The sequence below is a fragment of the Thunnus thynnus genome, chromosome 19, assembly GCF_963924715.1.
Source record: "Thunnus thynnus chromosome 19, fThuThy2.1, whole genome shotgun sequence".
Classification (NCBI taxonomy): Eukaryota; Metazoa; Chordata; class Actinopteri; order Scombriformes; family Scombridae; genus Thunnus; species Thunnus thynnus.
In genome coordinates, this window is record NC_089535.1 from 972,646 (window position 1) to 984,700 (window position 12,055).

Sequence of the window (12,055 nt, forward strand, 5' to 3'; positions counted from 1 at the left end):
TCATCAAACAGAAGTAGTCAGATGCTTCATTTACACATAAAAACAATGTAAAGATACAAAGATGAAGGTCAGTAGTCACTTCAGGTTTTTTATGTTCAAAAATGGTCAAAGGTCAGGAACTGAAACTGAAAAATTCAGCAGCAATACAGAGAAAAGTGACAGTAAAAGAGAACTTCAGATCAGTGAAAGTAAAGTATAGTTACAGTTTTATTGTACATTTTGATTTTTGAGGTCTTTTTTTGGCTTTAAATAATTTTATTCACTTACAATTTATTCATATTTTTTGATTCTTGGAAGATTTTGTTCAATTATTATGAATCTGATCCAACATGACTACAGGAAGCTGATAATACTTCTACCTTCACTTGTAATAAAGTATTTTTACATTGTTGTATTTGTACTTCAGTTAAGGATCTGAGTAGCTCTTACAGCTCTGAGCATTAAGCTGGTTTTAAACCTTGTTATTTGATGAGGAGGGACTGATGATGAGGAGGAGGAGGAGGAGGAAATTAGGCCACTGTAACATAAGACGTTCTAGCTGTTGATCCTGCAGACGTGTGTGTTTGTTTTCCTGTCACGGATCATTTGGCTCTCTGCACGTTCACTCAGGAAGTGTGTTTGAATGTGTGGATGTGAAGAGTTCGTTTACTGAACTGATATTCGAGTTTTTTGTGTCTGCAGTGAAAACATGAAAACTCGCCAAGGTCGTAATAAAAACAGCAACACATACAGTAACAATACCCGGCTGTCCACAAGGAAAACCAGAAATATCACCAAGCATGAAATCAAACAGCTTCCTGTGTTAAACTTCACTCTGCCCTGAGTTTAGTCTCCCAGGCAGCGCTTCAACTCAGGCTTCATCTGAAACATCTCCTCCTGCTTATGGCGTTATATTTCTATTAATACGTTGTGTCAAATCTCAGCACGTGATGACTCATAAGTTATATTTTGCGACAAAGAATAATAATCCATTCTGAGGATAGTAAAATATTTTTGTGAGCACATCAGTCTCATCTTGTAGAGAAATTGTTGTCATGCAAAAGAATAATTTAATTTGAGGAAACAAAAATCTGTTGTGTGCAACAGATCAATCAACCAATAGATAAAAATCTGATCACCTCAACGCAGAACGAGTGAAAGCTGCAATAAATCTGAAATAAAACCTTTAAAATAAACAAAGGCAAACATAATGCTTATAATAAGAGACGTTACAAATTACGTCAAACACAAGCAGGCAGGTTTTACAGTTTACAGCAGAGAGCCTGTTTGTAGCAGGCAGATCAGAGCCTGACAGACTGAGTTCAGGGAGAAGAAGCGCCGTCTTCTCTGCGTTTCCAGGACACCAGATATGACCAGTCATCCTTCACCACTATGCACACACACACACACTATAAACACAGAGCCGACCTAAAACACTGAGGACTGTGCACCACCTGCAGGAACTTTGTGACATTACACTCATCACATCACCTTCAATACTGTTAATATTCTGACTGTATCCTCTCAGAATCACTCTAAACCAAACTTCTGAACCATTAATCTGTTTTCATTCATCAATCATTAATAAACAGAAAATTAATCCTTAGGGGAGAGTTTATGTTTTTATTTTTTTTATAGAGAAAAACATTTACAGTCACATTATGATTCTGTGTTGCATAAAACAGGAAACATGTTATGATTTCAGTAAATGTGAAGAATGGTGGTTTTTGATTTTCTTTTTAATACATATTTAATACTGGTCAAATTTAAAGGATCATTCCGCCAATTTTCTATATTTGTCTTCATGTTTGGATCCAAACCAACAATGAACTGATCTACTAACCAGTATTGTTTGTGTATCAAAGCTGATATATCTTATTAAAAACTCGTCAGTGAGTCACACCGCTGCACTGGGTCACATGTTCCTTCATCATGAAGAGTTTGGTCACGTTAGTTTGTTTAGAAACGGCTCCAAAGACTAATAACAGCGATGACGTTTTCAGTCTCCAGAGAGTAGTTCTGTGTATTGAAGCTCTTTGAGAAATTTATAATGTAGTGCAAAGTTCAGCCATTTCTTTCTTTCTTTCTTTATTTACTGACTCTCAGTAAATGTTCCTCTCAGTCTCCAGACGTCTTCAGATGTCTTGATTTGTCTGAGCAACAGTGTAAAACCCAAAATATTCAGTCTACAGTGAAATAAAATAAAAGCAGTAAATCCTCAGGCAGCAGACTAATAAGATAGATAAGATAAACTTTAATGTCCCTGTAGGGAAATTTCTTCTGGCCTCTGTCCTGCAGTTCCATAGAAGATAAAATCAAACGTATTGCATAGTAAAAGAAAAATAGTCAGCACATGGCTTCCATACACACCTACTGACAGTGGTGACATAGTGCACAACCCTCCTGGCCGACATCTACATCACATGTTAGTGTTGAGAATCATAATGGATGCAGGACTTGATCAATGACTCCGATTGTTTAATTGATGAACCGTCTCTTGTGTTGCAGGTGAGCTGCTGAGCCAGCCGCGGCCCGACGGTCTGACGGAGATCATCTGTCCAAAGAACGGCTCGGAGCGGGTCAACGTGGCTCTGGTTTACCCGCCGACACCCACTGTGGTCAGCCCCTGTCTGAAGTGAGCCGCGGGGGGGCTGGACTCTCCCGCCGGCCGGGCTCGTATCACCGGGTCCACCCCCCCCCCCACCCCCCCACCTCTGACTGCCTCACCTCCACCTCCCACACCTGTGACTCCTGCAGCCTGCTTCCTGTCCTCCTGCCTCAGCTTCAGCCGGGCCGCTTCACCCTGAACTGAACCTGAAGGCAGCACAGCGGCTCACTGCTTCATATGTAGGTACTGCAGACTGGTTATCCCGCTGCTAGCGTCACAAATACAGACAGAATACCTTCAGATACTGGTGCTCTCTATCCTTAACATCACTCTGATGCTGCAGGGAGGTTAACTTGAGACATGTGTGATTTATTTAAACATGAAAAAGACACATCGCGCCTCATGTAAGAACATTTCCTTCTCCTGAACATCGCTGACTTTTCTCTCTGAGGTTTGTTCCAACAAACTCTCTCAAACTCTTTGTGAATCTGTGATGGACGTCAGCTCTTCATGAGCAGCTGGACGTTCCTGAGATTTCATCGTCAGCATCATCAACGCCGCTAAAATGTCTCGTATAAGTCGACCTGTTCTGCTCCGTTTGTGGTTGAGTTTCATTCACAAAAATGTTCCCAAAGAGTGAAAAGAAGAATTTGGAGTAAATAAAGAAAGAAATAAGGAGGAAGTGCTTTGAAACATCTCTCCATGGCTCCGTGACTAATATGAGAGGCGTCATGTGACTGAGATATTAGACAGAGAGCTGCAGCTGTTTACTACCACTGACATAAACATCATCAGGAAACTGACAGCCATGATGATGATGATGAAGTTTTTTTTTTTTGGTAAATAATATTTTAGTTGATTTTGGTATCGTACTCTGTTCTGTTCATGAATCATACGACAGCTCTGAACTTGCTGCAAATGTTCTTAAATCACTCGTACGTGTCCTTTAAAAATGAATCTGTTCATCTGAGGGATTCCTGCATGAGGCCGAATGTCTGACATGAAGAAATATTACAAAATAAATCAAATAAATGTCAATAATTGAATCACAAGAGCAATAAATCAAATCAATAAAATGCTTTTATTGAGACACATAACACCAAATATATCTGTTTGTTGAATTAACTGCTGTTAATTCCACATGTTTGTTTGTAATTTTAATGTCTTGTCTTCTTCTATTGCAGGTCTTCTGGTGTCTCATCATTTTAATATTTAGGAGCTTGATGAGCACAATCTTGGGCCGTGTTTATCCACAGTAGCTCTGGATCTTCTCTGGCCTGCGACGCTTCACAAGTTCCTCAGAGTGTTTTTATTAAAACCTGCAGCTGCATCGTCTCCTGTCAGTTTTATTTACTTTTTAAAAAGCAATCCTACATTGTTCAGGACTCTAAAAGGCTCGAGGATAATTCAGTCATTTATTAAAGAAAAAGTCTTTTAAACACTGATGAACTTGTTAAATCGTGGGCCAGATTTCTGCCAAGTCTCACCTGATCAAACCAACACAACAGACTCTGAAATCAGGAAAGAAGATTTTTTACTGGACTGCAATATTTTGCAATATCTAATAATGTTTTAGCAATTTGTCCCGTTTCTACTGTAATGAAGAGAGCAGCATGGACACGGTGGATTGAAGACTGTTTTACAACTATTTACACGTGTAAATATTCTCTGTGCCTACTTTAAAAAGTCCGATGCAAACTACAAGACTTCATCTCTTAGATCTGCTCATCCTGAGCCGCTCCGGACGCTGCCACACACGTTTCAAACATGTTTGAGTTTCTTGTAGCCAAAAACAGCAGGATGTGCCTGTAGTTTGGTCACCATGGAGACCAGTCAGAGCAGCATCCAATGAGAGCGCACAGGAAAGCGGAGGCAGTATATATATATAATTAATTCAATAGGAGTAATTAAACAAGCTTCATGAATGAATGAAAAGGAGATGCAGTGACATCACGTCACCATGACAACAGTCTGGGACTGAAGATGTCCTGTGGTGAGAGCAGGACAGCCTCATGTCACCATGACAACAGTCTGGGACTGAAGATGTCCTGCGGTGTGAGCAGGACAGCCTCACGTCACCATGACAACAGTCTGGGACTGAAGATGTCCTGTAGTGTGAGCGGGAGAGGAAGTCTTGTAGTCTGCACTCGCACTGAGCCGTTTTGTGACACGAGGAGGACGAGATGACGTCTGTGGTGAAACTCTCTTCCTGTTCAGAGGTTTGGTTCAACATCAACGTCTGAAGTGTTCCAGCAGCGATAAACATGTAAAGTCACATTCTGTTCATGTCCCGTCACAGTATCAACTCATAATTAGTCTCTATTACACATTTCTGAACAACATCCTTCATGAATCCCTCATCAGTTATTGATAAATTGGTGATTAATCCTCAATGAAGCTTTCAGAGAGCAGAGAGTTTATTCTTCAGTTTTTACACCTTTTGTTTATGGAGGAGAAACATTTACAGTCACACTATAACAGTCCAATGTTACATAAAACAGGAGAACAAAATGATTTCAATTAATTATATTAAATGTGAAAAATGCGACAATATGTTTGGTGATTTATGATTTTTTTGAATAAATGTGGGTCAAACACTACAAAAATGTGCATCAGCTGCACAAAAATGTTGTTAAAAAGTTGAAATATTTCCATGTTTGTATATTCTGAGTCTCAGTAGGGGAAGTCGTCACATTTCAGAATAAAAGTCAAAGTGTTTATGGTGTTTTTACTGCTCCCAGATGTAAAAATGTCTCAAATCTGACCCTGAACAGTATGTGAGGGTTAACCTCAGATATTTATCTTCACTCTGACCGCGGTCGGGAAACAGTGATGTCATCGCTGTTTCCTGAACGCTGACTGTATATAAGTGAATAAGAGAAGATGTTTGCTGTGTAGAAGGAAAGGACGTCAGGTGTTTTTTTTCACTTCCTGTGCTCTCGTTGAGTTGATTTCTGGATGTTTTTCACCTTTTAGAGGAAACATTTCGACCTGTGCGAACACGTCGAGGGAAACGTGCTTTTCTTTCTGATGTAAATAATATCTTTATTTTTGTATGTTGACACGAGGCGTGTCTCCACTCTTAGCTTTGACTTTATTTACAGTGCAATGTTGTGCATGACTCACTGTTGAGATGCACAAAAGGGTTTTATATGTAGCTGGTTTCAACATCTCACATGAAACAACATGAAATACCAAATACAAATAAACCAATAACTGGCTTTAGTACCACGCTACCGTGTTGTTTATTTATTCTGTCTGACATCACAGTCCAAAGTTGTTTACATGATGCTCATAAGTTATTTTATCCTGTGTGTTTTGCTGAGATGTGTGTGTGTGTGTGTGTGTGTGTGTGTGTGTGTGTGTGTGTGTGTGTGTGTGTGTGTGTGTGTGTGTGTGTGTGTGCGCTCTGCTGGTGATGAATAAAGTTCTCTGAATTGAATTGAATATAATCACTTACTAATTAACACTTTGTCAAAGATGATAGTAATAAAAACATAAACCAAACTCTTCTTCCTCAAAATAATGATGATAATAATAATCAGCAAAAGATAAAAGAAGAAACTAAACTAAAATAAATAAATACAATAAATATTTTATTAACCCTCCTGTTGTCTTCCCGTCAACCATGCAACTTTTGACTCGGGAGGACAAAAGTCCACAGATGCTATACGTTTTAATAAAACACCCAAAATTCACTGAAAGTAGTGATCATTACTTTTACTTGTTAAATGTGTGGTATGGAACCATCCATGTGGTTTTCAGGCAGTTAGATGAAAGAAATCCATATTTCTGATATAAAAACATTTGAAAACGGGTCAAATTTGACTCGAGGACAACAGGAGGGTTAAATTGAAAAGAAATTAATTAAAATAAAACATGTCATACATCCACTTTGTTTTTTATGGTATTTTACACTATTTTTAAAAAAAATCTAATAATTAAACACAATAAAAGTGAAATTGAATTGTAAAAAGGGGAAAAAATGAATAAAAACATCCTGTTATATGAGGTGAAAGTAAAAACCACAGAGTGTATATAAATATATATAAACAGGTGAACTCTGACCTCACCTGAGACCAGATGCATCAAACTGTAGATTCATGACTGAAACTGCACACAAAGAAACAAGCAGACAGTTATAGATCTGTGAGTGAGCTGCTTCTGTTTCTCATTCACTCTCCCACAATCAACCAGCTGTTCTCATATCAATATGATGTCTGTACACCTGTAAGAAGAGCTCTTTATAGCGTCCATATCATCAGTTCATCACATGAGCCTGTTAATCATCATCAGCAGTGATCATCTCAGAGAAGTAATCAATGATTAGTTTGTAGCTCATAACTAAACCGGCTTTACAGGGTGTGACACAGCTGGATAAAATAAAAAAGAGATAGTTACAGGAAAATAAAATGTCTCCTGTGTGAATTAAAGGAATGATCAAATTAATCACACAAAAGTAATTAATCAATATTCTGTTTTATATATTCCTCTGATTGACATTTTACAAATCTCTGTGTAAACATATAAAAAATACACAGTCAGTGCAGCTGATAGATGCTCTCAGCTTATGTGTATTTATTTATTTATGTATTTATTGGGACCATGTACAGTGTTAAACATAAATGTTACTGCACCAGAGTTAGCTTATTGCTAATTTTAATCTGCAGCCCCTCACAATTAAAACATATAACAGCACAATAACAAACAGCACAAAGCAGAAAACACGCAGGACTCATTATACAAAATACAAAGATACACACAACAGCACATAAACCACACACAAGATTATCTACGGTCATGAGAAGACAAAGAGATGAAATATATATTGTTTAAACATGTGGCCCCTGGTGTCTAAACCCTCTCACTGCACCGGGGTCTCCTCCCCCTGCTGCCCGGCCTCCTCCCCCTGCTGCCCGGCCTCCTCCGGGCCGGCAGGGGGCGGTGAACCTTAAAGCAGCGGAAGAAGCGGTGCTCTGTCCCCGGCTCTTCCTCTTCCTTCCGCGGCCTCAGAGGTAGGAGACTAGTCCCGTGTATGAAGACATGAATCTGTCTTAAATCTCCTTTAAATCTTCATCATCCTGCATTTTAAACCGCTGAGTTTTATAAACTATCATCAGACACGTCGGATGATGTTAAATTTCTGTGTTTGAGCAGAAAATTTAGTTTTAAATCTTAATATTTGTGATCATACCGGTTTGTCACATCAGCCCTCCGCCATGTTGGCTGCTGCTAGCTACAAAAACTGAGCTAAAAACTGTTAAAAATCAACTGTGGTGTTTATTTCTCCACATTATTTATGTGTCAGAGTGTTTCTGGTGATTAATAATGTAAATATATTTTTCTATTATTATCGGGAGACTCATTAAATGTAACGTTAGCTAAGCTGAGCTAAAGCTAACGCAGCTAACAGTCATGAGGAGTTTCTGTCGGCTCAGTTTTAAATGAAATACTGAACATTTGTGTTATTTTGCAGATATCTGAAAATGGTCCGCTACTCTCTCGACCCCGAGAACCCGACCAAATGTGAGTAAAGTGGATTTCTGGAGGTTTGTGAGACGTTGTGTGTTGGCTGTGATGACTTCTTAGGACACCTTTGGATTACACATGAAAATAACTCAAAGAAAGATCTGAGCTAACAAACTGATGATACACTAAACTATAACATAAGATTTATGTTCTGTTCTTATAATATCTATTTTATTGTTGCAGCATGCAAGTCGAGGGGCTCCAACCTCCGGGTTCACTTCAAGGTAAGTTAAGACTCTTTCTGATAGTTCAGTGTTTGTTCTGGTAGGAAATGTTATTTATTTATTAATGATGTCTAAAAAGTTCAGAAAAGACTCAAACTTTGTATTTGTGAGCTGGACGAGTTGATATTTAGAAACTTACTGTACTTGTTGGAAAAGTTTCATTCACAAAGTCAGAACCAACATGATTATGAATCAAAACTAACATGTATTTACTATAAAGTTATACAAAAGATTTAAAAGTGAGTAGTGTGTTTTGAGGTTTATGATTATATTGTAAATCATTTTAATGAATCAGTCCTCAGATATAATCTCCCATCATCACATCTGGTGGTTCATGTTGTTTGTTCTGACTTTATTCAGATGAAAATGTGCAAATTCACACGTTTTTCAATTTGAAATTGGTAAATTTCAGTATATCAGTAAAGTGTGAAGGTAATAACAGACGTTTACTGAACTTTATAGAAACATTTACTATCAGGAACAAAACATGTGACTCAGTCTAACCTGTCAAGTGTTTTTATTTTGTTTTTTGCATTTTTACACTCAGAATTACAAACATGCTTCTTCTACATGGACCATCTGCTTCATGTTGTTACTGTTTGACCTGCTGATGAAGTTCAGTTAGTTCAGCTGAGATGTTTGAACCTGCCGGCGTGTCGTTCTGCTTCCTTCATGTTATAATACGACGTGTGATTATTTAAGAAATAACTTGTTGTAATTGAACCTGCAGGTTATTTCTTAGAAGCTCTAAATGGTTTGTAGTGATGTGAACTTCAATGTAAAACTACACATGTGGAGAACAGAGCTGCTGTTTAGTCCAGCAGGTCTACTGGGACACAGTTCACAGTCCAAACTGGTTCATTAGTTGATCCACAGAAAAGTAATCAACTCTTTTGATAATTGATTCAAAATTTGATGCTTTTCTGTTTTATGTCACTATTAACGGATCATATAAGACATGTGAAGCAGTTTAGACTCTGGTGTCTGACGACACCTGAAGGCAGCATGTTGGATGTTTGCTGTGATTCTGCTTTAGTCTTTATTTCTAACAACAACATAGTTTTGTATGTATTAACAGTGAGAAACATCATTAAACTTCCAACAAGAGAATTCTCTTTAGGAAAAGTAACTGAGTGAATATATGTTGTCATGCTGGCAGCTCCGTGTTTACAGCTTCCTATAACGTGTCTTAGTTGTGATTAGAAACGCAGCACAACTGTCAGTTACTGTGATAAAGATGAGCACTTCCTGCTGGTCTTTTAAGTTAAAAAAAAAAAAAAGCAGTTTGAACGTCCTGTTAGCCTCCTCAGTGCTACATGTAGAAAACATTAGAACTTAAACTCTGCTGCTTTTCTTCTGAGTGGTGATGAGTTTGTTTGTTTGTTTGTTTGTCCAACAGAACACCCGTGAGACAGCTCAGGCCATCAAGGGCATGCACATCCGCAAGGCCAACAAGTACCTGCGCGACGTCATCGTCAAGCACCAGTGTGTCCCGTTCCGTCGCTACAACGGCGGCGTGGGAAGATGCGCCCAGGTGAGTTGTTATTGTTGTTATTATTATTATTATTATTATTATTATTATCGTGTGCTTCATGAAGAGCTGCAGTGATGACCATCTTAGGACACCTTTGGATCAATGATGAAACTAAACTTTGTAATCTGAGCAGCTGAATGAACTCACTGAGCTCATTTAGTGGTTAATAAAGACGTCTGTGCATCTCAGTAAACAGTTGTTGTTGTTGTTGTTGTTTACAGGCCAAACAGTTCGGCTGGACGCAGGGACGTTGGCCCAAGAAGAGTGCCGAGTTCCTCCTTCACATGCTGAAGAACGCCGAGAGCAACGCTGAGCTGAAGGTGCGTTCAAAGACTTTAAATCCCGTCTGACTGGTTCAGTTCAGAGAATCAGATTATAATCTGGACGCTGTCGTTCACATGAGTCAGATTGCAGTGATGACCATTTAGGACACCTTTGTATTAACCATGAAAATAAACTGTTGAATCTGAGCGATCTGACGTCACTGTGAATTACTGTTTATATGTTTATGCTGCATTTATAAGATCAATGTTTGGCTCATCAGATGCTTCATAGTTTTTAAATATTGTTCATAAACTGCAATTAATCTGTAGATTATTGTCTGTATTCATCATTAAGTCTATAAGATGTCAGATAGATATATAACAGTAATATAATAGTTATGTAACATTGAACAGTTCAGACGTTTTGTGTCTGACCAACAGTTTAAAACCTCATAAATCTTCCATTTGTTAAATTAAAAACACACAAACGTTAAATATTTTTGCTTAAACAACTAAAACGATGAATCAGTTAAAATAACTGCTGATTGATTTTCTGTTGATAGACGACAAACTAAAATCATTTTACTGTGAAGCAGCAGGTCTGAGATCAGCTGATCTTTATAGTGTTTAATGATCAGCTGATCAAACATGAACCAGAAAACTGACAGAACGTTAACGTCACAGTTTAAGACTTTTAAGTTCCCTCCTTTTGCTTAAAAAAAATGTCTCGATTATCAGAACAGTTGATGATTAATCGACTAAACGGTTGCAGCTGTCATGAATGTTTCAGAGCCAGTAGAGAATATAAAGTTAGAGTTTTCCAGCTGTGGTCATGTGACGTGTGTGCGGCGGTGGTTTCAGGGTCTGGATGTGGACTCTCTGGTCATCGAGCACATCCAGGTGAACAAGGCCCCCAAGATGAGGAGACGTACTTACCGAGCTCACGGCCGCATCAACCCCTACATGAGCTCCCCCTGCCACATCGAGATGATCCTGACCGAGAAGGAGCAGATCGTCCCCAAACCAGAGGAGGAGGTCGCCCAGAAGAAAAAGGTAACGGAACGTCAGCTCCACGTGTTTCTGTCTACTTCCTGTTTCGCTGTGATGACTTCTTAGGACACCTTTGGATAAACCATGAAAACAAACCACTGAAATACTGAGCGACTCTTCTTCTCTGACGCTGATCTGTGTGTGTGTGATGGATGATTTAATAATAACTGTGTTTGTGTTGTGCAGGTTTCACAGAAGAAGCTGAAGAAGCAGAAACTGATGGCACGGGAGTAAAATGTAATAAAATGACAACTTGTTATTATCACTCGAGTCTCTGCTGTCTGTCTTTATTTGTTCTACTTTAAACCACTTTATTTGACACCAGATCAGTTTCTATCAGCTGTTAGCAGCGTCTCTCTGCTCAGACGTGACTGAAGGTCAACTCTGATGTCAGTTTGCAGCATTCGAGCATCAAATATGTACAAACTTTGATCTGAAGTAACAAACTGTCTTTATGTTTGATCAGTTATGTCTCCAGTTTAATAAACATACATATAATCCAGCTGTAGACAGGATTCACTGTCATGAATCTAAAACTAGAGATGATTAAGTGGTTTGTTGTTGAAATATTCTAGTTTATTGTCTCATTTTACTGACTTTATGTCCACATCTGGAGGGAAAAGACTTGACAACTTGTTTCCTGGCAGATGTTTGAAAACTTCAAATCTGAGCTAAAAGTTTATTTTTAGTATTTCTTTTTAAATATAACTTGTTGTTACACTGAGCTGCCAGTAGAGGGCCTGCATAGCAACACAACTAAATACTGTTAGAAGAAAAAACCTCATTCAAACTAATAGAAGTAATCAATATGTAAACATGTCTATAAATACATAATGATCACCAGATCTACATATATATAGTAACAGTT

The 12,055-nt window shown here is 38.4% G+C and overlaps 2 protein-coding genes and 4 non-coding genes across 7 annotated transcripts in view; all 6 read left to right on the plus strand.

Moving 5' to 3' along the window:
- Positions 1–5,818, plus strand: part of mfhas1 (multifunctional ROCO family signaling regulator 1) — a 30,730-nt gene extending 24,912 nt beyond the window's left edge. Inside the window, exons 2-3 of one of the 2 annotated variants that reach the window (XM_067573547.1) lie at positions 2,488–2,830; positions 3,772–5,818. In XM_067573547.1, coding sequence (XP_067429648.1) covers positions 2,488–2,618 — 131 coding nt within the window. In that variant the 3' untranslated portion in view covers positions 2,619–2,830; positions 3,772–5,818. The remainder of the gene's footprint in view (positions 1–2,487; positions 2,831–3,771) is intronic. The other variant, XM_067573546.1, reaches the window with a different exon arrangement.
- A 1,682-nt stretch (positions 5,819–7,500) lies between these two features.
- On the plus strand, positions 7,501–11,457 carry rpl17 (ribosomal protein L17). Its single transcript, XM_067574413.1, has 7 exons — positions 7,501–7,602; positions 8,064–8,113; positions 8,300–8,340; positions 9,740–9,874; positions 10,096–10,194; positions 10,999–11,190; positions 11,374–11,457. Exons 2-7 carry the CDS (start codon positions 8,074–8,076, stop codon positions 11,419–11,421), a joined length of 555 nt encoding a protein of 184 aa, XP_067430514.1. The 5' UTR covers positions 7,501–7,602; positions 8,064–8,073; the 3' UTR covers positions 11,422–11,457.
- LOC137171399 (small nucleolar RNA SNORD58) lies at positions 8,157–8,226 on the plus strand. The gene has a single exon (XR_010924759.1). It is a non-coding gene; the product is annotated as a small nucleolar RNA SNORD58 (small nucleolar RNA).
- Positions 9,941–10,008, plus strand: LOC137171397 (small nucleolar RNA SNORD58). The gene has a single exon (XR_010924757.1). It is a non-coding gene; the product is annotated as a small nucleolar RNA SNORD58 (small nucleolar RNA).
- On the plus strand, positions 10,283–10,349 carry LOC137171400 (small nucleolar RNA SNORD58). The gene has a single exon (XR_010924760.1). It is a non-coding gene; the product is annotated as a small nucleolar RNA SNORD58 (small nucleolar RNA).
- Positions 11,234–11,302, plus strand: LOC137171398 (small nucleolar RNA SNORD58). The gene has a single exon (XR_010924758.1). It is a non-coding gene; the product is annotated as a small nucleolar RNA SNORD58 (small nucleolar RNA).
- Positions 11,458–12,055: the final 598 nt, after the last annotated feature.

Bases quoted from the DNA above. Each gene is read 5' to 3' on its own strand.
- rpl17 (XM_067574413.1), top strand. From the start codon at position 8,074: ATGGTCCGCTACTCTCTCGACCCCGAGAACCCGACCAAAT. The intron at 8,114-8,299 runs GTGAGTAAAGTG...TTATTGTTGCAG, and splicing joins CCCCGAGAACCCGACCAAAT to CATGCAAGTCGAGGGGCTCC. The intron at 10,195-10,998 runs GTGCGTTCAAAG...CGGTGGTTTCAG, and splicing joins AGAGCAACGCTGAGCTGAAG to GGTCTGGATGTGGACTCTCT.